The sequence below is a fragment of the Rattus rattus genome, chromosome 13 (assembly GCF_011064425.1).
Source record: "Rattus rattus isolate New Zealand chromosome 13, Rrattus_CSIRO_v1, whole genome shotgun sequence".
NCBI lineage: Eukaryota > Metazoa > Chordata > Mammalia > Rodentia > Muridae > Rattus > Rattus rattus.
In genome coordinates, this window is record NC_046166.1 from 63,776,411 (window position 1) to 63,803,237 (window position 26,827).

Consider the following 26,827-nt stretch of genomic DNA (forward strand, 5'->3'; position numbering starts at 1 on the left):
CTGACCCCAGTAGGGCAAACGCTAAATCCTTGTCGGATCTGTCTGTTTTCTAGGACATGAATCTCTAAGGGCTCAGATGGCTTGGCTTTCCTTCCTGGTGTAGACATTACTCACTTGGGTTAGTTCTGCTCCGTGTATATATTGCTCTTCTTGACAAGCATCTCATGGCTCTGGAATCTGAACATCTCAGAGTCTCCCACACAACCCACACTTCTCCTTTACAACGTTATGCAATGGCTCTGGAGAGCCTCTGGCTGTGATATATATTGCCTGGCCTCAGCAGCTTTCTGAAACTACCGAGAGACAATCTGTGGTATCCTCAGTCTTGCATCTTTTTTATTTCCAACTACCACATGCACAACACCTCCAGATTCGGATGCTAGTTTAGGATGGACCCTGCCTTCCCTGGACCACAACCGTAGCCGGTTTTGTTCTTGTTTATGTCCCTGCCTTCCAAGTGCTGGGATTAGAGTCCTACTGCCACCATGCCCAGCCTGATTTTTGTTTCTCAATCACAGACACGCAATGAAAACAGTAAGAGCCTGTTCAACGGGATTTCCACTCGGAAGGACAAAATTAGGCTCTTAGCTCTGATCTTGTACAGAAAAGGATTCAAGGTGGATGGAAGGCCTTAATTTAAAACTCGAAACACTGGAACTTCGGGATGAAAATATAGGACTCTCTACGACACTGGGGTGGGTAAGAACTTTCAGAACAGAGTTTTCATAGCATTGGAACTAGACTCGGGCGTCAACAGATGGGATGACATGAGATGACAATGATCTGACACAACAAGAGAAACTATCTCTAAAGCCAACAGCCTAAAGAAGGGAGAAAATCTTTAACCAGCTATACTTCAGACAAGGGGCTAATATACAGGATTCCCAAAGAAGTGCAGAAATTAAATAAATCAAGCCGCCAATAAACAAACTGTCTAATGAACTGAAGAAACAGTTGTTGTTTTTTTTTTTTAAATAAAGCCAATACATATTTCAAAAAAGTGTCCAATATCCGTAGTCATGAGGGGGCTGGAGAGATGGCTCAGTGGTTAAGAGCACCGACTGTTCTTCCAGAGGTCCTGAGTTCAAATCCCAGCAACCACATGGTGGCTCACAACCATCTGTAAAGAGATCCGATGCCCTCTTCTGGTGTGTCTGAAGACAGCTACAGTGTACTCATATACACAATAAATAAGTAAATCTTTAAAAAAAATACTTTGATATACCACCTCACCCCAGGCAGAACAACAGTCATCAAGGAGTCATAACAAATGTTGGAGAGGATGTGGGGAAAGAGGGACCCTTATTCACGGCTAGTGGAGGTGCTAAGTAATAAACCACCATTATGGAAACCAGCTCAGAGGCTCTTCAAAAACATTAAAATAGCACTACTGAATGGCCCAGTATTCACTTCTGGGTGTATACCCAAAGACTTCCACACCTACCCTACAGATATTTGCACACTCACACACAGTCTGATTCATTGACTATATCAAGGAAATGGAACAAACCTAGATATTTATTAACAGATGAATGGGTAATGGGTAGCTGATGTATATTGGAATATTATTAACCTCTGAAGAAAAATGAAATCACAGACTTTTCCAAAAAATGGGTGGACTTACAATATATAATATTATGTAAGGATACACAATCATGGGGTTGGGGATTTAGCTCAGTGGTAGAGAGCTTGCCTAGCAAGCACAAGGCCCTGGGTTCAGTCCTCAGCTCCAAAAAAAAAAAAAAAGAAAAGCTACATGTTCTACTTCATGTATATTCCAGCCCATAGAGCCTTTGCATATACAAACATACACATGTATTCTAGCCAATAGAGCATTGGTGTATACTAATAGACGCCTGTATTCTAGCCCATAGAGCGTTAATGTACACAAATATACATGTAGATATAGAGTAACGTTTAGAAAGGAGAACAAGAAAGAGTAATACAAAGTAACGAGGAAGTAGTACAGGGAAAGGACAGGAAGTGGAGGGAGAGTATAAAACACTAATTGATTTTCCAGCTTTACCAACCACAGTCCACACTGCAATCCTTGGATCTCTGCCCTAGTAAACTTGTTCCAACTGGTGCAGAACTTTCAGTGGCAGCTTTGGGGTGGACCTCACTGCTTCTACGGGGATCACTCCAATTGTCCCCACACCCTCTTCCTCTTCATTATGTCTCTGTGCGTGGGGACCTATGGGAGGTGTTTTTGAACTGTCTACATAGATCCCATCTCTCCCTGCCAAGGGTTGCCCTATCTCTTTGTTTTGTTTATCTGTGCAGTGTTGTGGTGGAACTGAGGCCTGATTTCTGCTAAGCAAGTCCTTTTGCAGTGAATAACTCATTCTTGACTTGTTCTTAGGCCACTTTTCCACTACCTGCCATGGACGTGGCAAGACTTATCACTGCTGTATATCCAGTACCGAAAGCAGTGCCCTGTCCTTGCTAATAAAAATGCCTCATTCACCTAAAACAATAACAGTGTACTGCTGGAACTGGAGTTGCACACTTATCCCCAGCACCCAGGAGGCTGAGGCAGGACAATTTCTGTGAGTTTGAGGCCAGTCTGCTCTTCATAATACTAGGACAATTTACGCTGCATAGATGCCTCATCTCAGAACAAAACAAAAACAGCAATAGAAAATTTAAAAGATAGGACTGGAGTAGAAAAGTAAAAGTGTATGTCCCTAAGTATTAATCATACCTAACTAAGCTGGATGACAAGACTGTCATTGACTTTAACTTTCCTTTCCCCTTCTATACCCTTTTGAGATTCACCCACACTAGTGTGTATCATAATAACAATTTATGCCCAAACGAATTGCTGTGTTTGCAGTTAGTATGGACCCCATGATGCGCACTTATAAATGGTGCAAGTGCTATTTTTCAATTCAAGCAAGTTCTAAGGGTCTCACATATAGAGTTAGTTACGTCAGATATTTCCTTCTTGTGGTCTTCTCATAGGTTTAGCTTCTCCCACAAAGAAAAAAAAAACCAAAGCCAGAACACGTCTTTAGCGGTTGGTTGGCGGTTGGCATATTTCATTCCGTGTTTTACATGGCGTCCAAAAGCCCAGAGCAGCTCTTGGATAGCTGAACTGGCACTGGCACTCCTCACATACAATACAAGCCATCCGTTCCGCAGCTATTGCCCTCAGCAGCCAACGTCCACCTCCTTCTGCAGCTCGGGCTCTAAATCAGACTGTTCTCAGATTAAGAGAGCAGATATGATCTCTCAGGCTAACCCACTAGGAGGTAACCCTGGCCTCCCCTCCGCTCTGCCCAGGAATTCCCTCCTACAGCCTGGGCACTGCTAGCCCCGCCCCGTAGCCTGGCGCGTGACGTCACCTCGCTGCGCCCTGTCAGGGGCCGCCATTGTTCCACCGGTAAGACACAGGTGTGGGTCCCCGGCACCATGAGCAAACGCAAGGCCCCGCAGGAGACCCTCAACGGCGGCATCACGGACATGCTCGTGGGTGAGTCCCGGGCCGCCCTCCGATCCCTCTCCTCAGCCGGGCCTCGCTTCTCCCCCGATCCCCGGTCGCAGTCGCAGTGCCGGGCAGCGTCTGTCCCGGACGCCGGTGGAGGAACCCGCCCACCCCTCCTTCCCGGGACAGCCGGTCGCGGGTGTGTCCTTGTGTCTCGAGCCCTTTGTTGTCTTTTCAGAACTCGCAAACTTTGAGAAGAACGTGAGCCAGGCGATCCACAAGTACAATGCATACAGGTACGTTGTTAGCTTGCGTTCCAGGACACCCTAGTTTGCTGTCACTTCTCAGGGATGGGGGTGGGGGGTGCCCAGTGGGTCTTTGGGCGATCCGAAAGTTTTTTTGTTTTGTTTTTTTAAAAAGCCGAGTGGCACTTTATTTAACCTACACAGGATTTTGGCAGAGCTTTATAGGGTTAATTCAGGAGCGTTTACAGTTCTGAGCGAAAATAGGTGTCTGGTGCATATATTCCCACCATTAATCTCGAATGACTGGAAATAGAGTGTGACTTTAAAACAATAAACAACAGGAGATGAGGTCTGAACTGTGAAATAGATGTAGTTCAAGAAATTAACCTTTCCTCCTGGTTGGACCATAACAGATCCTGTTGCCTTCCTGAAAACCCCTGGCCCATCACTACAAACCTCAGAAGGCACCTTCTAGTCATTCTTCCCACAGCAGGCTACTTAACCTATAAACATACTCTCAGCTTCTAAAAGTAAAAGCAAACGATCCCTGCTTCCCCCAAGCTAGTACTTATGTCTTTACAGTTAGAGTTCTCGAATAGTCTGCTCCATGCCTGGATTTCCTTATCTGGAGTCATTATTGTTATTATTACTATTAATTATTATTATTATATGACTTTATTATTTCTTTTATTTGGGGGATTATAATTACGTCATTTCCCCTCTTCCTCCCTCCAAACACTTCCATATATAACCCTCCTCGATCTCTCAAATTCATAACCTTTTTTCATTTATTGTTACATATATTTTATGTGTATAGACATACATTTTCCTAAATACATAAATGCAATCTGCACCAACTGTATTGTGTTACTCGGATGTGTTCAAGGCTGACCCTTTGATATTGGATAACCAATTGGTGCGTCTTTCCTGGCAAAGTCTGTTTCTCTGCTCTCAGTATTCCTTAGTTTCCTGTAGTTCTTCGTGTACGGTTGAGGTCTTGACCACTTCGGTGTGCCTGTTATATTTGTTCTTGTGAACAACACTGCTCGTGTCTAGGCAGTGATGTTAGTGAGACTGGATGAGTATAACTTCTGACATTACTGGGCGACAAACACCGTCTCACAGCAGTTTCCCTGCTCCTCTGATTCTCACAGTCTTCCCATTCCCTCTTCCGCAGTGTTCCCTGGGCCTTAGGTTTAGGAGTTAATCTTATAGACGTACCCATTAGGACTTGGCCCCATAACTCTGCATTTTGATTGGTTATGGTTTTCTGTAATGGTCTCTGTTGCAAAGAGCAGTTTTCTTGATGAGGGGTGAAGGCCACACTTGTCTGTGGGTATAAGGATGAACATTTAGACTATATAGTTAGGGCTTATGCTGCTCTGGGAAAGTGGTGGTTGTAGGCTCTTCTCCAAGACCTGTGACTTCACTAGGCCTGGTACCAGGATGCTGGTATCAGGAATGATGGATTTCCCTGTTGATGAGGGAGTCCTAAGTCCAATTAGAGAGCTGTTGGTTACCATGGAGATATATGTGTCCCGACTACACCCTTAGTGTTAGCATGCCATGCAGGTCATTGTGGATCACAGGTGTCATAGCTGTGTAGAGCTGTTGGTTGATTCTGCTCCTTTGAAAGCTTGCCTGGTGCCTGATGCCCTGAAAGCCAGTCCTCAGAGAAGGGACAATTCAGGTCAGTTCCAGCTCAGAGGCCTCGAGCCCTGTGTCTGAAATGCGTGGTTTCTTCAGCAGTTAGGGACTTACCTTCTACTTCTTTGGTGGCTTCTAGGGTGCCACTAAAGGCAGTAGCAGTAGCCTGTATGTTTGGGGACATACATGACATACTAGGACATTCTTGGGCAAAAACTCAAAAGAGGGCTTCTCATGCCTAGCTTTGGATGCTTGCTTGGCTGTTCTTTGGCTTTTGGAAGGGGCATTGTTAGCTCAGAGTTTAAGCTATGTATATAGTATACACAGATGTACGTTTATTGTGGTTGGTTTTTAAGGACGACGTCCATACTGTTATTTTAGTGGCCTTCGTGCTTCTGTATTCTCTCTCCATTCCGTCTTTCTGTAACCCTGGCTGTCCTGGAACTCACTATGTAGACCACACTGTTCTCAAACTCATAGAGATCCTTTGGCAGAAGCATTACATGCTGGAAAGGCAAATCCGTAACCAGAATAAGAATCCACTCCAGTAAGGACAAAGTGTTGTCCTTTGCACAGAGGAAGCAGCCCAGTGTAGTCAACCTACCATGAGGTCCCTGGCAGGTCACCCTGGGAAATGGACCACATCTGGGTCCGGTGTTGACCTCTGCTGTTGGCAGATCTGGCACCGAGGAGCAGCTGTAGCCAGGGCAGCCTTGGCGAGTGGCAGTCCCTGTGATCTTCCCCAGATGTCTTTCCACCCGCTTCCAGTCTTGCTCTTTCCAAGTCCCTGAACGTCCATCGATCAGGCTCTAAGTTTTACACAGGAGGAAACCATCTATCCTTGTAAAGTGTTAATGTGGATATTTGGTGTATGTGTAGTTCACTGTAAGAGAAAATAAGCATCTGCTGGATTTTCAACTGTTTCTTTTTCTTCCTTTTTATTTGTTTGTTTATAGAAAAGCAGCATCTGTGATAGCAAAGTACCCCCACAAAATCAAGAGTGGAGCGGAAGCTAAGAAATTGGTAAGCGTAATGATCAAGTAGTGAACCCTGTCTTTGGAGGGGTGGGGAAAGAAAGAAACTGGGTCACGTCATATTAGTGTGCATACCCGAGGTTTAAACAGGACTGACCAGACGGTTCCATAGATAAAGGCTTGCTGCCCAGCCTGCTTACCTAACCGGACTTCAGTCCCTGGAACTACATGGCAAAAGGAGAGAGATGACCCTGGCAGTTTGTCCTCTGACTTCCACATGTATGCTGGAACATACATGTCTGCCAGCACTCACAAATAAATAATAAAGAAGACCAGTAAACACGAAGCTTCACCCATAAAGTTAGATTGAGATAAGACACTGTGGTGCCTGTCAGATTATCGATAATAACGTGTGAACAGAAGCGTTTGCTGCCGAGGGGTACTCGTTGGCAGTCTCCTTGAATTCATTTGGCAGAACACGTGTATGCCATCCCCACCTTTGTGAGAAGATCTCATTGTGTAGCCTTGGGTTTTAAGTTAAAAAGAAACTTTTGGTGTGTGTGTGTGTGTGTGTGTGTGTGTGTGTGTGGTTGTGTGGTTTATGTGCACCATGTGCACACAGAAGCCCTGGGAGGCCAGAAGAGCTCGTGGGGTTCCCTGGAACCGAAGTTACACACAATCGTGAGCCAGTGTGTGGATGCTGGGAACGGAACCCAGTCTTCTGCTAGACGATAAATGATCTTAACTGTACAGCCATTTCACACACGTACTTTTTCCTAACACACTCAACCTCTTTCACCAATAAATACTGCAGTGTTTCTCAGGGCTGCGTACTAGTTCATTGGAGGAGTTTATTTAACTTATCTGGTGAACCTTAGATTAGTTTTCAGACATTTGACATAATTATAAAGCGGCCCCGAACTACTCCTGTCTAAAAGACAGTTAATAACACAAGCGAAGTGCGAGGATGCGAGTACAGGCGATGTTTGGATTTAATTCTCAGGGCCATAGACTAATAAGTGATCTTGATACTGTGTATATAGCTTTATTTTCACATTTTCTTTTTTTTTTGTTAGTTAGAAATTGTTTGCATTTATTTATTTGGGATGTGTGTGGATACGTGCATGCAGTGGTGCCCGTGTGGAGGTCAGAGGACAGCGTGCAGGAGCCAGGTCTCTCCTTCCACTCTGGATTCCAGGCCTGGATGCCCAGGGCATGAGGCCTGGTAACAAGTGCCCGAACCCACAGAGCCACCCTAACACCCCAGCTTTCTCAGTTCCCTTAATACAAGTAAGGCGTGCGTGTGTGTGTGTGTGTGTGTGTGTGTGTGTGTGTGTGTGTGTCTGTGCCTGTGTGTGTGTGTGTGTGTGTGTGTGTGTGTGTCTGTGCCTGTGTGTGTGTGTGTGTGTGTGTGTGTGTGTGTGTGTGTGCTGTGTGTGGGTGCGTGTGTGTCTGTCTGTCTGTGTGTGTCTGTGCCTGTGCGTGTGTGTGTGTGTGTGTGTGTGACTGTCTGTCTGTCTGCCTGTGTCTGTCTGTCTGTGTCTGTGTGTGTGTATCTGGGTGTGTGTCTGTCTGTCTGCCTGTGTCCATCTGTCTGTGTCTGTGTGGTGTTGGGAGCGTGTCCAGGGCCTCTCATAAGCCAGGCAGCCACTTTCCCACTGACCTACATTTTCAGCCCTCAGAAGTTGACTTTGTGCAGTCAAGAGTGAGTTAAAGTTACTAGTTTTCCTCTGTTGGTCCTTAAGCATTTGTTCTGGGGAATTTCTTCCATGGTTCAGTTTTCTGTACCTTTGCTTCAGAACTTGCCCAGCAATCACTTGTTTCTTATGCCCCAGTGTTTGTCTCTTGGGATTTGGTAAGCACTGTATTCACATATCTTCTTTATTTTTCATTTTCTGTGTAGCCAGGAGTAGGAACAAAAATTGCTGAAAAGATTGATGAATTTTTAGCAACTGGAAAATTGCGTAAGCTGGAAAAGGTAACACTTTTACTTGATGTCTTGTCCTTCCTTAGGGCCTAGAGCAGAATGGTTGATGTAACTCATGTTAGTGAGACTCAGAAGGAAACGTGATGATTGGACTTTACAGTATTACTGAGGTGAAGAAGGTCTCCTGGGCAGTGTAGTGAAGCTGAGGAGAAAAGAGCCTCTTCTCCCACTTCTGTGTGTGGCTTTAGGACACAGCTGGTCTGGAACAGAGTCCCTCTGACTGTACCATCCACAGTGATTGCAAGTTTTGATGAAAAAGTCATTATCATTCATGTGTCTGTATCTGTGTCTGAACTATACTGAGCATTTTTTATGATTTTTGTTTGTTTTAATATCATAAAAGGGTCTTTTATGAAGAAACCCTTTAAAAGTATTGGAAAATTGAAATCTGAAGTGGGTATTAAATGTTGGTGATGCATTTATAATTAGCTAGATCTTGTTATTCTACAACATATGTATAATAAAACAACCCCAACCCCATGTATTGAGTAAATTGGAGATGAGAAGTCTGTAGCCACTCTGTTACCACCAACTACTCAGGGCCTTGTGTTCTCTGCAAGTGCAAATACTTTTTTGCTTTATTTTTAGCATATTGATATATTTCCAATAAGATAATTTCAGTTCACGAGCATTCTTAAATTATTGTTTGATTTTTCTTTTTTATAAAGATTCGTCAGGATGATACAAGTTCATCCATCAATTTCCTGACTCGAGTTACTGGCATCGGGTAAGAACTATTTCCTAACCAGACACGGCAGTAAATTAGTCTTCTTTTTCATGTCAAGCAAACTAGATCCCCCGCTGTTTCCTTCCCAGGCTTGCACTTCTCTCCCTCCCTCACGCCTTTGCCACACAGTGTGTCTTCAGGCTTTCCTTTGGTCTGTCCTTACTGTATAGTACCGAGAGTTGACACAGCGTAGGTGCGTCAGGAACGTGGGTGCTGTTCCTGTTGCTCTTCCCAGCTAACTTGCTCTCCACGACACATCATTGTGTGGTTGAGCAGCAGCCGCAGTGATCGTCCACAAACCTGAAGCAGGCAGTACGGTTGGCTTATGCTCATCTCTAATAGCTTCACTGCGCTTGACGAAGGCCCAAACTTGCCTCCACCTCCTTAGGGAGTGCAGTGTCTGTGGCTCCTGTGCACCGCTCCGTGGTAGTTTATAGGCCCTGTGCCATCCAGCATCACTGATTGAACCAGGCGAGCTCATGCTTACCCATGGAACTCTCGGGAGTTGTTCCTCTACCCGAAATGGTTTTCCTTTGCTCTCCCAAATGGCTGGCTATTTTTCATTCGTATGTCAGTTTTAGCATCTCACAGTCTAAGGTGAGACATAGCCACTCAGTAATATCACACTATATTCATCTACCTGGCATTGTTCTTGTTTATATTCGTATCCGTTGTCTTTCTCTACACACTGGCGTACAAGTGTCTTATCTGTGTAGGTTCCCAGCAGTGTATGTGGCACGTAATAGCCCTCAATGAATCTCGGTTGCATTAATGAGTGTCCCAGTGCCCCATGTCTGTGCGTGAGCATTATGACAGCTGGCTGTTTAGGTGTCTTTATGTTCAAGGTCACGGTTGTCCACCAACTGACTAAAGATTCAAAAAGTCTTCAGGTAAAATGGACGTTAGCAAAGTAACCATGCAGCACTGAGCAATTCCTGCTTAGTGAATATTAACTCTGTCCCTGACAATAGAGGACACTGTGATTATCACAGTGGCTTTCCCCTGCTATTGAGATGGCGTCTTCTAATTGTTGTTGTTGTTGTTATAGGCCATCTGCTGCAAGGAAGCTTGTAGATGAAGGAATTAAAACATTAGAAGGTGAGTATGACAGAAGTCACTAAGTCCAAGTTAAAATCTCCAGGAAGCCATCTTGGAAATCCTGATCTCAAATAAATGTAAATAAATGTAAATGCAAACAAAGGGGTTTTGGCAACGACATTGTAGAGAGCAGATCTAGAATAAGGTCAACCTTCCTGTCTTAGATGATTTTAGGTTTGTGACAAAAAGTTAAGACAAGCAGGAAGTTACTTTATGCTCCCTGGTCTAGAGAGCGAGCTGTAATGGCCTCACTTGTGTTTTGAGTCAGCGTCCATACAACAAGCCAGAGAAACAGTGAATAGCAGATAGATAAAGGCCATCACATCCAGCCCCCAGAACATCTTGCCCAAATCAAATGGGGAAGCCCCCTTTAGATGGCCAGGTGGGGTTCCCAGTAGAGAGTCCTGAGTGAACAGTGTCCCCTTTGGTGAGTCTGCTGGGTAAAGAACAAACACAGCAGTAAGATGCCGTCATCAGATTCGGTGCTCACAGTGTGCTGCAGAACTGACTGGAGGAGTTGAAGCCCTCACTGGAATTCCTGGGCGAGCTTTTTCTACATGAATGAGCTCTCATGGCTGAACTGCCAGCTCCTCTCTGCACTGCAGACACCTTTACTCACGGGATAAGCAGTTGTCCCAGCACCCACTAACCTTCCAGTCAATAATCAGGGCAGTGGTGGTACATTTGGGCTTGCCACTTATCGGAGTTAAGGGGACCTTGAAGGACACTTTGAGATACATATACTTGGTCTGAAATGGAGGGAGAAGGGGGAGGGAAACAGTCCAGCTTTGAAAGTCAGCCTCTCAAATAGCTCAAACAGCACACGTCAGACTTTCAGCTTAAAGTAAGAGCAGTGACAGTAAAGCAGTGACGATTTGGAAAATTGGGGTCTAAGTTGCTTTTGTTCCTTCTTGTTTTAGACAGGAACATTTTAGAGTAAAAGCTAAATTGTGTGTTGAAAGAATGTTCCTGGTAGAGATTTACAAGCTGTTGGAGGAATGTTTGCTTTCAAAGTAATGGAGGGAAAACTAGAGCCTAAACCAAATAATTTTAGTCCATTTCCCTTCCCCAACATAAGCGTCCTTTAAATGTGACGCATCTCCTCGCTTTCCAGGACATGTGGCTTCACTGTCACACTTAGGAATGCGTACTGTGCCCCACTTAGGGCTCAGCTACCTCTGAGCAACCCAGACAGGCCAGGCGGGCAGGCTTGGGGACTGATCGAGTTTCGGATGCCACTTTCAGAACCCCACTGTAGTGGGTTTGCTTAGTCCCTCAGCCCCGGGCCACATGGTATGTATTCTGACTCAGGATTTGATATAACGATGTCTGCAGAGTACTGAGAGTAGTGGGCAGTAGTGGGCACTTCAGCAGGGTGCCCGACGCTTGTGGGGCACTCCGGTTAGTCGTAGAACTTGCCAAAGAGTCAGAGAATGAACTGTATCTCAGGAGGACTGTGGGGGTTTTGCTTGCATTATATCCAGTTTCTCCAAAAGGATCAGGAACTTGTGAGTTTGACGAAGTTATTCCCCTGGTAATGCTGGAACTTCCTGTTCTGGTTTCATATTTCATAATTCAGATATGTAATATAACAGTGACTGTGTAATTGTTTCCATTTCATTTCAGATATTATTTGGTGGTATTTTTTCTAGGAGGTAGTATATGTGGTTCATTTATCAAAAAATACATATTTTTCTCCATTTCTTCCGAGGGAATTTATGTATTTCTCAATATACTGGTTATTAAACAAATTACATTGTCTTGTTTTTTCTTTAGCAAAAGTTACTGCTGCATTCACGCCTATAAAGACACATTAATGTTAAATTTTTTCCAGATTAAAAGATGAGGATAATAGCCTTCTCTCCTTTAGCATAGTACCTTCACACATTCATACTCAAGGCTAACTGAACAGGGAAGGTAACACATGTCTAAGAATGAGCCTAGGCTGGACGTGGTTATGATGCAGGCAGAGGCAGGCTGATCTCTGAGTTCAAGGCCAGCCAGGACTGTGTTGTGAGACGCTGTCAGTTATAAAACCTGAAGAAGCTGTGCTTACTATTGTAGTAAGCTGCATTAGATACCTGAAGGGCGTTTTTAACGCTAGCCAGTAACATTACCTGTAGTTCCTGGTTTGTTTATGGACTTTTTCATGACCCTCTAATTGAAATTTTGACTCATTATGTAAAAGTGATCTTCAAGTCAGATATTTGCAAAGGTGACTCGAAAAGTTGTTTCTAGTTCTTAGTCTCTGTGGTGGTTTTTTAGTCATTGTATTTTGAAAATCATTCTGACATCTCTTTAGTTCTGGGCAGTTCTTTGTAGAAAAGATAATTGGGTTTAATATCTTTTCCTAAAATATATTCAATTTAAACACCTCAACTTTATCTCCTATTCAGATCTCAGGAAAAATGAAGATAAATTGAACCACCATCAACGAATTGGGCTGAAGTAAGATAGCCAATTTTGATACTTCAGATGTAAAGTTTTCACAGACATTTTTTTTACTTTTCGAGATTATAATTTACCCCCTCCCCTTCCTTCCTCCAAATCTTCACGCCCATCCCCCCTTGCTCTCTTTCAAATACTTGGCCTCTTTTTCATTACTTTTTACATGTAGAGACAACATGTATAGACATTCTTTGGTAACCTTGGGACTGAACTAAATGCAACCAGCGTTAGTTCAGAAATGCTGGACTCTGCGCAGAGCCTTGTCACCTTCACGCCTGCGCTCATGGCTTATTATTGCACTCTAGCTTCCTATGTTTTCAGTTTCTTTGAGAATTCCTTTCATTCTCTTAACTTCTATAGGAAAACTTCCTTCTAAAACATGGAGAAGTGAGAACATAGTGTACCAGATAGAATTATAGGTGTGGTTCTTCTGGGGAGTGGCTGTTATTTGAAATATCCTTTCACCTGGAAGTCCCACATAGCCCAGGCTGGCCTCGGACTTTGATTCTTTTGCCTGGTCCTCCGAGATCTCAGATTACAGGCATGAGTTCTATACCCAGCTCAAGTAGCTCTTCAGGACCTTACCGTGGTCTGTGAACATGAAACACGTGAAGTTTACATGAATCCAAGAAAGAAACATCTCAGATGTGTAAATGAAATATAGTCTATAGCATCAACAGTGCTCCTGCGTAGCGGGTATTACAGTGTGGGTGTACTGGCACTTTACGTGTCTGCTGTTATATTATCTTCTTGATGATTTGGTCCAAATTGCACTCTTTTTCCTATTGGTGCCTTATGATGTCTTTCATTTCTGTAGTCCTTGGAGAACCCGAGTGTTAGGGGAATTCATAAGGTCTTCTGAAGAGCCTGTGCACCAGAACTGTTCAGAATACACACACTGTCATTCTTAGACACATGTGTAGACATTGTTTCATGCTGCAATGCCATCCTATTGGGCTTCCTGAGATACAGTTTATACAGTATGCAGTTAACCTATGTGAAATATACACTTGAACAACTTTTAACATGTTTGCAGGGTTGTGCAGCCACGGCTACAGTCAGTTTTAGGACATCTTTCCTATCCTAAAGGAGCCTGCTGTTCTCTTCCTCACAGAACCCTCACACACTGCTTCCCAGGCCTAGGAACCAATGATCTCTCTACCCGACAGCCGCTCCTCTTCTGGTCCTTCCACTCTTCTTCATGCTCAGTCCTATAAACCTTTAGCTTTATCAGGAGAGGGTAGTCTCCCTTGTAAACATGCAGCAATAATGTCTATTTGTTTCCTGTAGCTTGGGTTGTTTGTTTGTTTGTTTATGTTTGTTTAGACGAGGTCTCAGGTATCCAGGGCTGACCTTGAACTTGCTGTGTAGCTAGAGAAGGATGAACACCTAAGTGCTGTAATTGCAGGCAGATGCCCCAGGTCTGGTGTATTCAGGGCCTTGCGTGTGCCAGGCAAAAGATCTCCCAACTGAGCTGCATTCTGAGCCCCATTTCTTTATTCTTGTTATGTGATTACATGGAAATGGATTTAAGGTCTGAAATGTACCCAGGATGCAGTCAGGACTTGGGTGCAGTCCTGAAGCAGTGGGTGCCTTCCCGACCACCTCCCTGGCTTTCTTCTTGTCTTCCAACTGAACTCCAGTCTCGATTTTTGACAAATGATCTGCTTCTATGCTTGACATGGTAGATGGTTTTTAATCATTAAAATTGTACAGAAATCTCTTTCCTCTTGTTATGTCTCTCTAGATATTTTGAGGACTTTGAAAAGAGAATTCCTCGTGAGGAGATGCTGCAAATGCAGGTAAGAGTGTGTGCATGGTGCTCTCTGTGGCATGAGAAGGCCGGCTCTTGCTGGAACACTGACTTCCCTTCTCTTCTCTTAGGACATTGTTCTTAATGAGGTTAAAAAGCTGGATCCCGAGTACATCGCTACAGTCTGCGGCAGTTTCCGAAGAGGTAACATCCTTCCGACTCTTGTCAGTCATGGCTTGGTGTTGCCTAGTTGCCTAGCATGTGTGATGGACTTGGGTTCAAAAGATGTGATTTGTGTCACTTCACGGCTTCCTGAGACCCTTAGTAGTAGATAAGTCTGCTTGTCCATGTTCGTCCCATTACTACTGTTTGTCTCATACTCTGTTGTCTCTGTCATTGTGCCTGAGGCACTGGGCAGAAAATGGAAGTCTTTTAACTCATTTTAGACACGAGTGACAGCGTAGTAGAAAGTTGCCCTGTTGGAAGCGGGGCCTCTGTACGTGTGTCTTCATTTCATTCCAGGTTGGCCTAACTAGGAGGTTTACACAGAGAATTCAGTACGTGTGTCTCCATTTCATTCTAGGTTGGCCTAACTAGTAGGTTCACACAGAGAATTCAGTACCTGTGTCTTCCATTTCATTCTAGGTTGGCCTAACTAGGAGGTTTACACGGAGAATTCAGTGCGTGTTCTTTTTTCTCATAGGTGCAGAGTCCAGTGGAGATATGGATGTTCTGCTGACCCACCCAAACTTCACGTCAGAATCAAGCAAACAGGTACCTGGGAATGTAGAGCCAAATGTGCTCGGTCTTACTCAGGAGGAGCAGCGTCTTCTAACTGACAGTTGGATATTTTCACCGTGTGGGTTTTGTTTGTTTATGGTGCTGGGGAGTGAACTTGGGGCCTCACGCAGGGACTCCTCCACTGAGCTATACCCCCAAGTTTATTTTAATCTTATATATAGCCACATACAGACACACACAGTATTGTTCCAAATTAAACATAAGCGAGGGAATAAGTGAGTGAATGAATCTCTGGGAGTAGAATCTGCTGGTGCTCCTCACAGCCTGTAAAGTGGGGAAGGACGAAGAGCTGATGTGAGGGGAACCTCGGTGATGGTCATCCTGCCAGTCCCCTAGACCGTGTCCTGGGAGAGGCAACGTGAGTTACAGAGAAGGGTTCAGTTTTTTGAGCAGATCTTAACATCTAAAGAAATGAAGTTGAAAAAGATATTTTCAGAATTATTCACTATCAATTTCAGAAATACTTGGCATAAAATACTTATTTTCACTAAGAGAAGTTTTACCTGTTACAGAAGGGCCAGAGAGATGGCTCATCAAGGGAAGCTGTTTGCCACCAGCCCTGACTCGGGCAGCCCCTAGACCCACATGGTGGAGGGAGAGCTAATTCTCTCAAGTCGTTTCTCCCTCTGATGTGTTCATGTGTGTGAGCACTCACACACTGAATAAGTAAATGCCAATAACTACTGTGAAACGTTACCTGTTAAACACGTGTGAAGGCAGATATTTTGAATTTTAGAATATTTTTGCTTTTTAAAAAGAGCTAACTCTTAGATTTTATGAAGTCAGATGAAGCTTATTATCTTTGGAAGCATAAGTAGGTTGTTGGTTTTGGTTTTTTTTCAATTTATTTATTATGTATATACAGCGTTCTGCTTGCATGACCAGAAGAGGGCACACAATGTCATTCCAGATGGTTGTGAGCCACCTTGTGGTTGCTGAGAATTGAACTCAGGACCTCTGGAAGAGCAGCCACTTCTCCAGCCCCGCATTAGTAGTTTCTAAGAAAAAGAAATCATTTGATTTGATGGTCAGACATGGTGACCTGTACTTGTAATCACATCACTTGGGAGGCAAGAGGTTTAGCATGAGTTTAATGTTACCCCACTCTACAAAGAGGGACGGAGGGAGGGAGGGAGGGAGAGAGAGAGAGAGAGAGGGAGAGGGAGAGGGAAAGAGAGAGAGAGATAAGAGAGAGAGAGATGGAGATTGGGGGAACAACTGTTAGAATTGATGCATTTTCTACTAGAGGGAAATATACTCAGCGTATGAAAGAGGAGGCTCGGGAAGATGACTTAAGCCTGACAGCCTGAGTTGAATGCCTGAAACCCACTCTAGAAGCCAGATGTGGTGGCTGACGTGCATCTGTAATCCCAGTATGCCTATGGGAAGATGGGAAGTGGGGGCAGGACAGTCAGTGAAGATTGCAGGCCAGTTTTCCTGGAGAATGCCGAGTAGAGCTGAGAGAGCCCAACATGAGACGCAACCAGCTCTGAAGCTCTGTTCCCTGACTAAACCACAGCATCATAAGTCAGCACGCACACACATGCATGAGGAAGTCGTTTTGGAGATCTGCGTCTTTAATGATGCACATGTGTCTGTAGGACACGTGGGGGTGGGGGGGGTGCACAGGAGCCTTCCGAGACCAGAGGTGTTGGGTCCCCTAGAAATGCCGTTACAGGCGGTTGTAAGCCACTTAATGTGAATGCCAGAGATTAAACTGGGGTCACCTGGAGGAACAGTAAGTGTTCTTAACCACTGAGTCATCTTTCCAACCCCGAGTGACTTCTCTTTTTTAAAGGAAACAACACAGGACTGGGGATATAACTCAGTAAGGCAGACTGTTTGGCTGTGTAGCAGTTACAAGGCCCTGGGTTGGGTTCCTAACACTGCACAAACCAGGGCATGATGGTGCCTCAGCAGGTTATCCTGGTCTACATAGTCCTAACAGCCTGGATAGACCTCAAAGAAAGGAAAGAAAGAAACGGGTTTAGGGGACATAGCTGAGTGGCAGGGACTAAGGCCCTGGGTTCACTTTCCAACACCAAAAAAGTTTTCTTATTGTAACGGTACTCTCTTTCTATTTTCTAATCATGATCATGCAGCCAAAGTTGTTACATCGTGTTGTGGAACAGTTACAAAAAGTCCGTTTCATTACAGATACTCTGTCAAAGGGTGAGACAAAGTTCATGGTAAGTGTCCATGCGCGAACTCCTCCACACTTGTAGCTTTCTGTCAAGGTTGCAGATAGCTGGGGTCACAGCATGGCGGCTCACGCCAAGCTCCAGGGCAGCCAGAGCTCCACAGAGGCCCTGCCTCAAAACAACAATACAAAAGAAATGGCAGAACTCTGAGATCTTGGGGAAGTAATGTTAATTCTCAGAGCTACTTCCAGAATATTTCAGTAAAGAATTTTCTTGTAAATACTGTGTTAATGATTTGAATCACCAAAATAATTAGGCAGAATTTGCCCTTTAAAACTATTCATAATAAGAAAGTAAGCACGAAGTAAGTTCTTTCCTAAAATAGCAACTGCTTCATAGTCTCTGACTTAGGAGTTTTAATGAGTGAGGTTCAAAATGCCTGATTAGTTCCAGGTGGAAAAACCAATCTAAAAAAAAAAGAAAAAGAAAGAGAGAAGAAGAAAGAAAACAGAAAAGCGTCACCAAGCCTGATTAGCAATCTATTGCCGCAGTGAGGGGAGAAGGGGGATTTAGGTTCACAGCCGGGCCCCCTGGGAGACCCTGTGCAGGGACCTACAAAGGATGCTTGCAGAGCCCTGGTGCGACCCACTCTGCTGAACTGTAAGAGCTCTGTGGGCTTTGGACTGAGAAATCAGCCCAGCACTCAGGCTGAGGCGGGGAGGTTGCCATGAGTTCAAGGCCTGCCTGGGCTACATCGTGAGGTCCAGGTCACACCAGGCCACAGAGTCAAAGAAAAAAAGGTGACAGATATATTAAAAACAGAAAGCATGTTGGCTGAGGTGCCCAGCAGGGATTGAGAAAGACAGGATGCTTCGTTGTAAAGTGGAACAGCGGGGATTTCCAGGGCCCTGGAAGTGGGGAGCGTTTAGGTGGGCAGCTTAGGGGATAAACTAGAACCTGTGAGCACAGGTGGGTGATGGCTGCATAGCTCTTTTTCCATGGGTGCCAGGAACAAACCTGGGCCCTGATGCTTGCTTCGCAGCCATTTTACCTGCTGTGCTGTCTCTACAGATCTTTAACTTTTGCATATATTAACTACAGTAACATTGTAGCATTTCTATGCACGCGCATAAGATGTTATGACATTTTCGTGTGTAATATGTTATTAGCCTCGGTTGTCCTCTTTCCACTTGTGATCTCCTTCCTCTTCCCAGTGAGTCCCTCCTCTGCATACATACCTTCCTGTGCTACTGTGTGGTGCATTAAAGTTGTCTGCATGAGTCGGGGTCATTTATACACTCATGGGCCACTAAAGAAAACACAATCCCTTCACCTCCATTAACATCATGTAGATCCTAAGGAGGGATTGAGCCTCTTCAACCTCCTCTCTAGCAATCCGTAAGTCCTCAGGGAGAGCTGGGGCCTTGTGAGCCTCCCTCTAGAACAGAATAGTGATAGGCCCGCTCTCATACCAGATACTCATAGCAGCTGAGAGTTCAAGAGTGCGGTGGCTGTGTCCTGCCTGGAAAACAGCGTCCCACAGCATCCCAGCCCTTCCTCTGGCTATTTCTGCCTCCTTCCTATGTTCCCTGAACCTTAAAGGCTCCCACTTAGGGCTAATCACACTCCGTCTCTTCTCTGAAGTTGGGAGCCCTGCAGTAACTGCCACCTACTACAAAAACCTCTGTCCTAAGCCGACAGCGCCCTGGTTCCCCAGCTTAGACATAGATACGCACACAGTTAAAGAACACATCGTGTTCACTTAGGGTACCACACCTCTAACCCACCGGTTCCAGGTCAGCAGTGCAGTCACAGCCCACGCCCAGGGAGACATCTGTCCCCCAGAAGCCTGCATAGCACCTGCCAGTTCCTTATAAAGGGGACCACAGACTCATTTATGCCTCTCCTGTCTTGAGCCATTTTACAGGCTGGATCTCATCGAGTTGACTATTGAGATTATCACTACAGCAGTTCATGCCTGTAATCCCAGCATTAGAGAAACTGAAGCAGGAGAATTGCCAGTTTGGGGCCATCCTAGGCTACATATTAAGTTCCAGGCTAGGCTGTGCTGGTTGGTTTTTGTTGATTTGACACTAGCCTAGACATATCTAAGAAAAGAGATTTGTATTCTTTTATAAGTCAGGGTCTCTCTGTCCTGTCTGTTCTGGAGCTTGCTGTGTACATCAGGCTGCCTGGAACCCTGAGAAGAGGGAATCCTAGTTGAGAAAATACTTTGATAAGATCGGTCCATAGGCAAGAGTATGGGTGCTCTCCTGATTAACGATTGCTGTGGGCAGCCCAGTTCACTGTGGGTGGTGCCACCCTGGGCTGGTTGGCTTGAGGTTATACAAGAAAGCAAGGTGAGCCCAGTGTGCAAAGCCAGTCAACATTGATCTTCTGTGGGCTCTGCTTCAGCTCATGCCTTGACTCCCTTCAGGAACAGAGGAGGATGGTCTGGGAGCTAGAAGAAGAAATGACCTTTCCTTCCTAAGTTGCTTTTGGTTTCGGTGTTTCATTACAGCAGTAGAAATCCTAACACAAGCCAATCTGGGCCATACTGTGAGACCCTGTGGCAACAAAAACCAAAACCAAGGTCGTCTTAAGATGGCGGTGATCAAACCCAATGCAAGCTAGCACGAGTCTAGGTCATTTCTTGTATTCGTTTATGTGTGAGTTTTGTCTGCATGTGTGCATGTGTACCATGTGCACCTGGTGCGTATGGAGGTCGGAAGAGGGTGTCCGATCCCCTGGAACTGGAGCTACGGATGGTTGTAAACACAGTGTGCTGATGACAGAAGCTGGGTGCCCCAGGAAGAGTGGCAAGTGCTGTCAGCTGCCGTGCTGTCTCTCCATGGTCTTTAGGCTGCTCAGTTGTTGTTTATGTAAATGTAATACTTAGAAAAAACAACCTTTTCCTCTGCATCTCTTCGATGTCTGTTGGCTTTATATATCACTGGTTCCATTCAAGTGGCCGTATCTTGACTATTCTGAGGAAATGAAAGGGTTTACTTTAGAAACTCAGAAACAAAAATCCCTGCCATCTAAGAATTCTACAAGAACACAGAGGAATTCTTTGACATTAACACATTAGAAAGTAAAATTAGGGGTTGGGGATTTAGCTCAGTGGCCCTGGGTTGGGTCTTCAACTCTGGAAGAAGGAGGAGGAGGAAGAGGAGGAGGAAGAAGAGGAGGAGGAAAGAGGGGGAGGAGGAGGGGAGGAGGAGGAGAAAGAGGAGGAGGAGGAGGAGGAGGAGTAAAATCAGCCTTGAGTAAGGGAACACAGTAGTTGAACCCGTCTCTGATGACAGATAGCAGGCCTGTTAGTCCAGGCACCCAGGACTGCAACTGAGCTCCTCCTGACAGTTCACCATGGGGACACCATGACAGGACCACCTGAAGGTGAGCACCAGGCAGAACTTGTTGGCCAGGAAGATATGTTTCGTGTCATGAAAGCGAGTCTGTTTCATTAGGTAGAGGAACAGGTAAAGAAAATGTCCAGTTTAGGTCAGACATGTGGCTTTAGTGACACATTAGCGTAGAATACGACAGTAGGCACTTACAGTTGGAGACCTTGTGAGGTGTGAGGCTGGAGAGACCGCACAGCACTTAATAGTGTGCAGTGTCGGGGTTGGGGATTTAGTTCAGTGGTAGAGCACTTGCTGAAGCACAAGGCCCTGGCTTCAGTCCCCAGCTCCGAAAAAAAGAAAAAAAAAAAAAAAATAGTGTTCAGTGTCCACTGGGCCTGAGTTCAGTCCCCGCCACCTACGTCAGGTGGTTCACAACCTACCTCACCTCCAGCTCCAGGGGCTCCAGCACCTGCCTCTGTGAGCATCCCCTCCATGCACATGTGCACACACACACACACACACACACACACACACACACACACACACACACACAGTTTTAAATAATATAGTAAACTTTATAGCATTTTACATGTGTAAGATGAGTAATTGTCTAGTTCAGAAATGTTGCCTTTTTTTGAAAGGGAAAAGCTGATGAAACTTAACTCACAAAACGACAGAAGCAGTGGCGAGAGATGTCAGTGGTTAGGAGTGCGGATGGTGGCTCGCAGCTGCCTGGAACACTAAGGGATGGGTTGTCTCAGGCCTCTAGCCTCTGTGGACGGCTAAACTTAATGTGTATGCCCTTGCACACATGTACAGAGATGGTAAGAAAGCAGAACCACTTCACATTTTACCTGGTATAATAGGGTTTTAATAATCAAATAAGTGCCCATTTCACTGGGTTCTGTTCTGTCCCGCTGCCTCTGATTACCCGTGTCGAGTCACTGGCCCTAAGCCATCGCCTGTGAATAATCACCAGCCTGAGGCCTTCCCCACTCCACACACACAATTAAAATAAAGTAAATCTTAATAAAACTAAAACTGGTGAAGACTCGGGCACATAGAAGACGACCCAACAATCTCCTCTTTTAATTTTCTTGTTTGCTTTGTTTTCTCTATTTCTAAGATTTCTTCAAACTCTTCTACTGTTATATCATACTTAAACCTTTCTTGAATATTTCTCGTCTGTAATATTCTGCCTGCTGCATGAATGGAATAATCTTGTCATCCGTGACAAGCACTGGCAGCTTTCTCAATTTGTTTGCTTTGTGCATAGCCATTCTTTTATTCCGGTGCTTCTCCCTGTTTGTTTTGGTCTCTGTCTCTCATGCTTGGTGCCTCCCATGACTAATCGCTACTTTAGACACTGCAAAGGCCAAGTCCTTGCAGCATCCTTGCTCGCCCTCCATGTGGCCCCAGTTACCTGGAACACGCTGAGAAGGTGGAGGTTGTACATCCTGACTTGGGCACACTGTGTCTGAAGCATGCCTCTCCCCAGCGTCAGAACTCACTAAATAATAAGTTTACAAACTACACAGACAGTTCGTTCCCCAGCTAGTTAGGTAAAACGCTAACGAACCAGTTGGAGAGTTGCTGGAAGCATTCAGGACTGAGTAGTTGTGGGGCTGAGCTCCAGAAGCACCAGAACCCTCAGGGCAAGGTCTGGACCAGGAGTGGTGGGCAGGTGAACATGAGGGCAATCTGAGTATGTCATACACACAGTGAGAACAATGGGACTGCCCTGCCTGTGTGTCCTTTGGCACGTGCCCAGTGGAAATGCCAAGAGTCGGTGGGTCTGGACGTGACCAGTGGGTGACCTTTCATAAGTGGAGGGTTCAGGTTGAAAATACTGATTTGTCTCAGGCCTAGTTTTCCTGTCACAGTTTTAATAATCCATGCACCCCTGTGTTCCCAGTCTTCTTTGATACTTTTTCACGTATAAGAATAAGTTATTAATCTCCACCTCACGGCTGCTGCTGGACAGCGGGTGGTCTCAGAGCCAGGAGGAGTGTGGTTGAGCTGCCTCTGCCTTTGTACTCAGAATGGAGTCATGCAGGGCAAGGCAGTGTGAAAGCCAGAGCTTCACACAGCTTAGAGCAGCACAGTGACTGCCCAGGACGCAGCCTCATCTTCATGTAGAGCTTAGAGATGGTTCTATGCTGAAAGTACTCAAAATTCTAGGACTGCCGGAATTAGCTCAAAGTACCTTCACCTTGAACATTTGATGAAAATTTAATTTGAAGCTATCTAAACATTCTTTGAAATATCCACATAGGGTGTTTGCCAGCTTCCCAGCGAGAACGATGAAGACGAATATCCACACAGGAGAATCGATATCAGGTATGATTCAGATGACTGAGTCCTGGTGCTCCTCTAAGGTTACATAGATATGGAGAGCCACCTTTTATTTTAGGGGATGGTGAATTACTGTGAAATACAGTGTTAGGCTGGACTGTGTACAGAATGGTAAATGTCTATAGACAACAGTTTCTTGAGATTTGCTCCTCACCAGAGTACGGCCATAGCTGGCACAGCTTCCTGTGTTGTAGTAATAAGTAGATGCTACTTTTTGTGATGCAAACCTCTAGCGAAGTGAAGCTTCCCGGGTATAGCTGGAACTTGGAGTTAAAGCCCAGGTTCTGGCAGCCCATCAGCCTAGACTTGGCTGCCTAGCCTGTGGCGAGAAGCTCAGACCTGGTTCCGTGTGTTCACATTGGGAAGAACAGACACAAGCTCCTGACATCCCGGACCCATTTTCTGGGCTCTGGTTTGAGATTTAGGTCTAAATAGGAGAAGAATTAGAGCCGGGGCCACAGGAGGTGAGGTGTGCACAGTTACGCAGTTCTCAGAAGGCTGTGGCCCTAGGTCCATCACTGTCTCGGCCCTCGTCCTGCAAACTGGATCCTGAGAGACGGTTGTCCCTGCTCCAGTGTGTAGCCTCAGCCTCACAGTCATTGCCCTTGTCAGAGGGATGACCCCTACTGTTTGAGGTTCCCCCATTCTGGAACCCCAGGTGACTCGAGGCGAGGGAGAGCTCTGGGGCAATAGTGAAAGTAAAGCCGAAAGCTCAAGACAGAGGCAGTCTTCCTTTTACTACCTGTGGGTCCAGGTTAGTGGGCCGTGTTTAGCAACACAGCGTCCAGCAGCTGTCGTCACCAGTTGCCAGCTGAGGTGATACGGTGGCCATTGAGCAGTCAACCTAACAGTCACCCCGCTTTTTGTGGGTGACTAGAGTACAGACGTACCTCAGGTGTTTTGTCTTTACTGATTCTAGAAAACCTTTATCTGTCAAACGTGAAATATGTAATAAGAAAATATTTTTCCCTAAGGTTGATCCCCAAAGATCAGTACTACTGTGGTGTTCTCTACTTCACTGGAAGTGACATCTTTAATAAGAATATGAGAGCGCATGCCCTGGAAAAGGGCTTCACAATCAATGAGTACACCATCCGCCCCCTGGGGGTCACTGGTGAGTGTCTGTGACTGCCTGAGCAGCCATCCTTGAATCTGGAGAGGTTGTTTCCAAGGGTGTTTTAGCTGGGTTGTCAGCATGTGCTGTCTGTAGTGCCTGTAATCCCAGCACTTAGGAGGTCTGGAAGTCAGTTTAGCCTTGGCTACTCAGCAAGTTTGAGGGCAGCCTAGGCTACCTTACCTTCCTCTCAAAAACTAGGTCTTTTAAGATAACAAATTCTAAGAATACTGTTAGTAATCCTGCTGTGATGGTTTGAATATGATTGGCCAGGGAGTGATACTATTAGGAGACCTGGTCTTGTTGGAGGAAGTGTGTCACTGCGGTGGTGGGCTTTGCCAGTCTTCTCCAATTTGCCTTTGGAACAAGGTGTAGAACTCTCAGCTCTCCAGCGCGATGCCTTCCTGGACAGGGCCATACTTGATGATAATGGGCTGAACCTCTGAACCCGTAAGCCAGCCCCAGTTAAATGTTGTCCTTATAGGAGTTGTGCTTGTGTCTGCACACAGCAATGAAGGCCTAAGACACCTGCCATTTAGTTGTAGCTTCTTTATGTTTTTAAACACAGGAAACAAAAGATCCTTGTAAGGCCTCAGTTGATGGCCAGTCAGGCAAAAGTTGTTGTAGTCTGATAGGATTGGTTACATTGCTGGCGATGTACTCAGTTGCTGCAATGCTCGTCTTGTAGGGTTTGATCCTCAGCAAAGCGTGTGCACTGGGGAGCAGGGGAATGAATATTAAGTCCTTCCAACCTCCTTATGATACTCAGTAAAAAATCTTACTGATCTAAAGGGTTTCGATTGATGTATCTCAGACTAGTGAAGAACTTGGTATCGTTTCTTTTAGTATTGCTCAAAACTGGTGGCTAAGACTGTAGATGAATTATAAAGTTTGTTCTTACGATGTAATAAGGCCATAAATGCCATTGCCACCACCCCACACTCATAGGGAAAAATTAAACAAAATTTTAAAAATTACAGAATAGTCCCTGGGTAATTATTTCCGTATCATCCTTAAGATTTAAGGAATAGATGAGGTGGCTTAGCAGGTAAGGACTTAACCTAAAAGCCGGGGTCTGGGCCCGGGACTCACAGTGGAAGGAGAACAGGCTCCTGCTCCTTCCTTCTCCCGCGTGTGCCCTCTGTGACACACACGCCCGCATGTGTACATGCACTTGTTCACACCCCACACGCAAAACTAAAGGAATATACTAAGTGTTTATAAAAAACGGAATTTTAAAATCTTGTTTAACGAGTCACAATCTACTATGTAGTTTTCTAGTAGTGTCTACTGGAAGACAAAGTTTACCATTTTATCCCTAAAAGTTATGCAAGCAGGACTTACATCTCATGCAGATTGGAGCACTGCTTTTTAAATGTCAGCATTCACACAGTCTACTGGGTCACTATTAAACATGTGGGTGCTAATTTCATAGGTACTCGAGCATTTCATTAATTTAATTTTGGAGACAGGGTATCGCTCTGTAGCCCAGGCTGGCTTAGCCATGCACACATCTGAGGCAAGAGTCCATAATTGTGGTAAACGTCTAAGACATGCCGTTACTGCTAGCTTAAGGATGACCACAGTCTGAGTTGCAAAAGCACTATTTTATGAGACCCAGCAGAAAGGACCATGAACTGGGTGACTTCAGGCCACGGTTGGGACTCGCAGCCTTCTCTGTAACGCTGGTAATAAGACAAAAGTCTCATGCAGATGCTGTCAGCACACGGAGGTGAGCAGGAAAGAGCTTTCTCCAGGTGGCTCACTCACTTCCCCTGAGCTGGAAATGGAACCTGGGCCTTGCATTCTGAGTCAGCCTGCACCTCTTATGAGTCCCTCAGGCCAGGTTAGCTCTCAGTCTGTGATACTAAAGAAGTTCCCAGACTAGTTCTTAAATACTCCTGTTTCTCTCCATCCACAGGGGTTGCTGGGGAGCCCCTTCCGGTGGACAGCGAGCAGGACATTTTCGATTACATCCAGTGGCGCTACCGGGAGCCCAAGGACAGGAGTGAATGACGCCTGCCCCACCCCAGGCCTATCCCACGAGGAGTCCTAAGTTATTGCTTAACCTTTGCTATGTAAGGGTTGGGTGATTTAGGTGATTGCCTCTTCTCTGTGCTTCCCATGGACTATCGTCAATGAACCTCTTGAACAACTATTCAGTATTTTCTTAGCACATGTGTTTAAACTTGGTTATGTTTGTGATCACAGTACCATGGTTTACTAAGAAATGTAAGAGCCGATGTGATAGGCAGTGTTTAATGACCTTTCACTTCCACCTCACATTGCAGCCACAGTCGGCCCCACTTGTCCCTGTCCACCCTTTATGGGTCAGCTGCTCTCCCAGAGCTTTCTTCAGAAGTCGCTTCAGGATCCTTAGAAACAAGGGGCTTCCAGGCATGGTGGTGCACATCCTTAATCCCAGGACTTGGGAGGCAGAGACAGGCAGATCTCTGTGAGTTCAAGGCCAGCCCAGAGTACATACTGAATTCCAGGGTGCCAGAGCTACATAGTGAGGCCCTATCTAAAAAGAAAGGGGCCTTCATAGCTGAAGGACTTTCTGTGACCATTTCCCATTTGCAGTGTAGACTGATAACTAGAAGACAGTGTGTGCTTTACCTCAGCAGCCTTCCCCTCACAGCTCAATGGCACCTAACTACCTTCATCAGTTCGTCTGGTGGACAGTCCACTGTTTATCAAATAACATTCTGTACACGAACATAGAACTTCACGTTTTAAGAAAGATTTATTTGAGCAGATTGA

At 45.3% G+C, this 26,827-nt stretch overlaps 1 protein-coding gene across 1 annotated transcript; it reads left to right on the forward strand.

Moving 5' to 3' along the window:
- The first annotated feature begins 3,361 nt into the window (after positions 1-3,361).
- On the forward strand, positions 3,362-26,827 carry Polb (DNA polymerase beta). Its single transcript, XM_032918769.1, has 14 exons — positions 3,362-3,475; positions 3,666-3,723; positions 6,276-6,342; positions 8,197-8,271; positions 8,949-9,007; positions 10,056-10,105; positions 12,502-12,553; positions 14,301-14,355; positions 14,438-14,510; positions 15,010-15,080; positions 17,210-17,296; positions 22,871-22,935; positions 23,925-24,064; positions 25,986-26,827. The coding sequence occupies exons 1-14, from the start codon at positions 3,415-3,417 to the stop codon at positions 26,078-26,080; spliced, it is 1,008 nt and encodes a 335-aa protein (XP_032774660.1). The 5' UTR covers positions 3,362-3,414; the 3' UTR covers positions 26,081-26,827.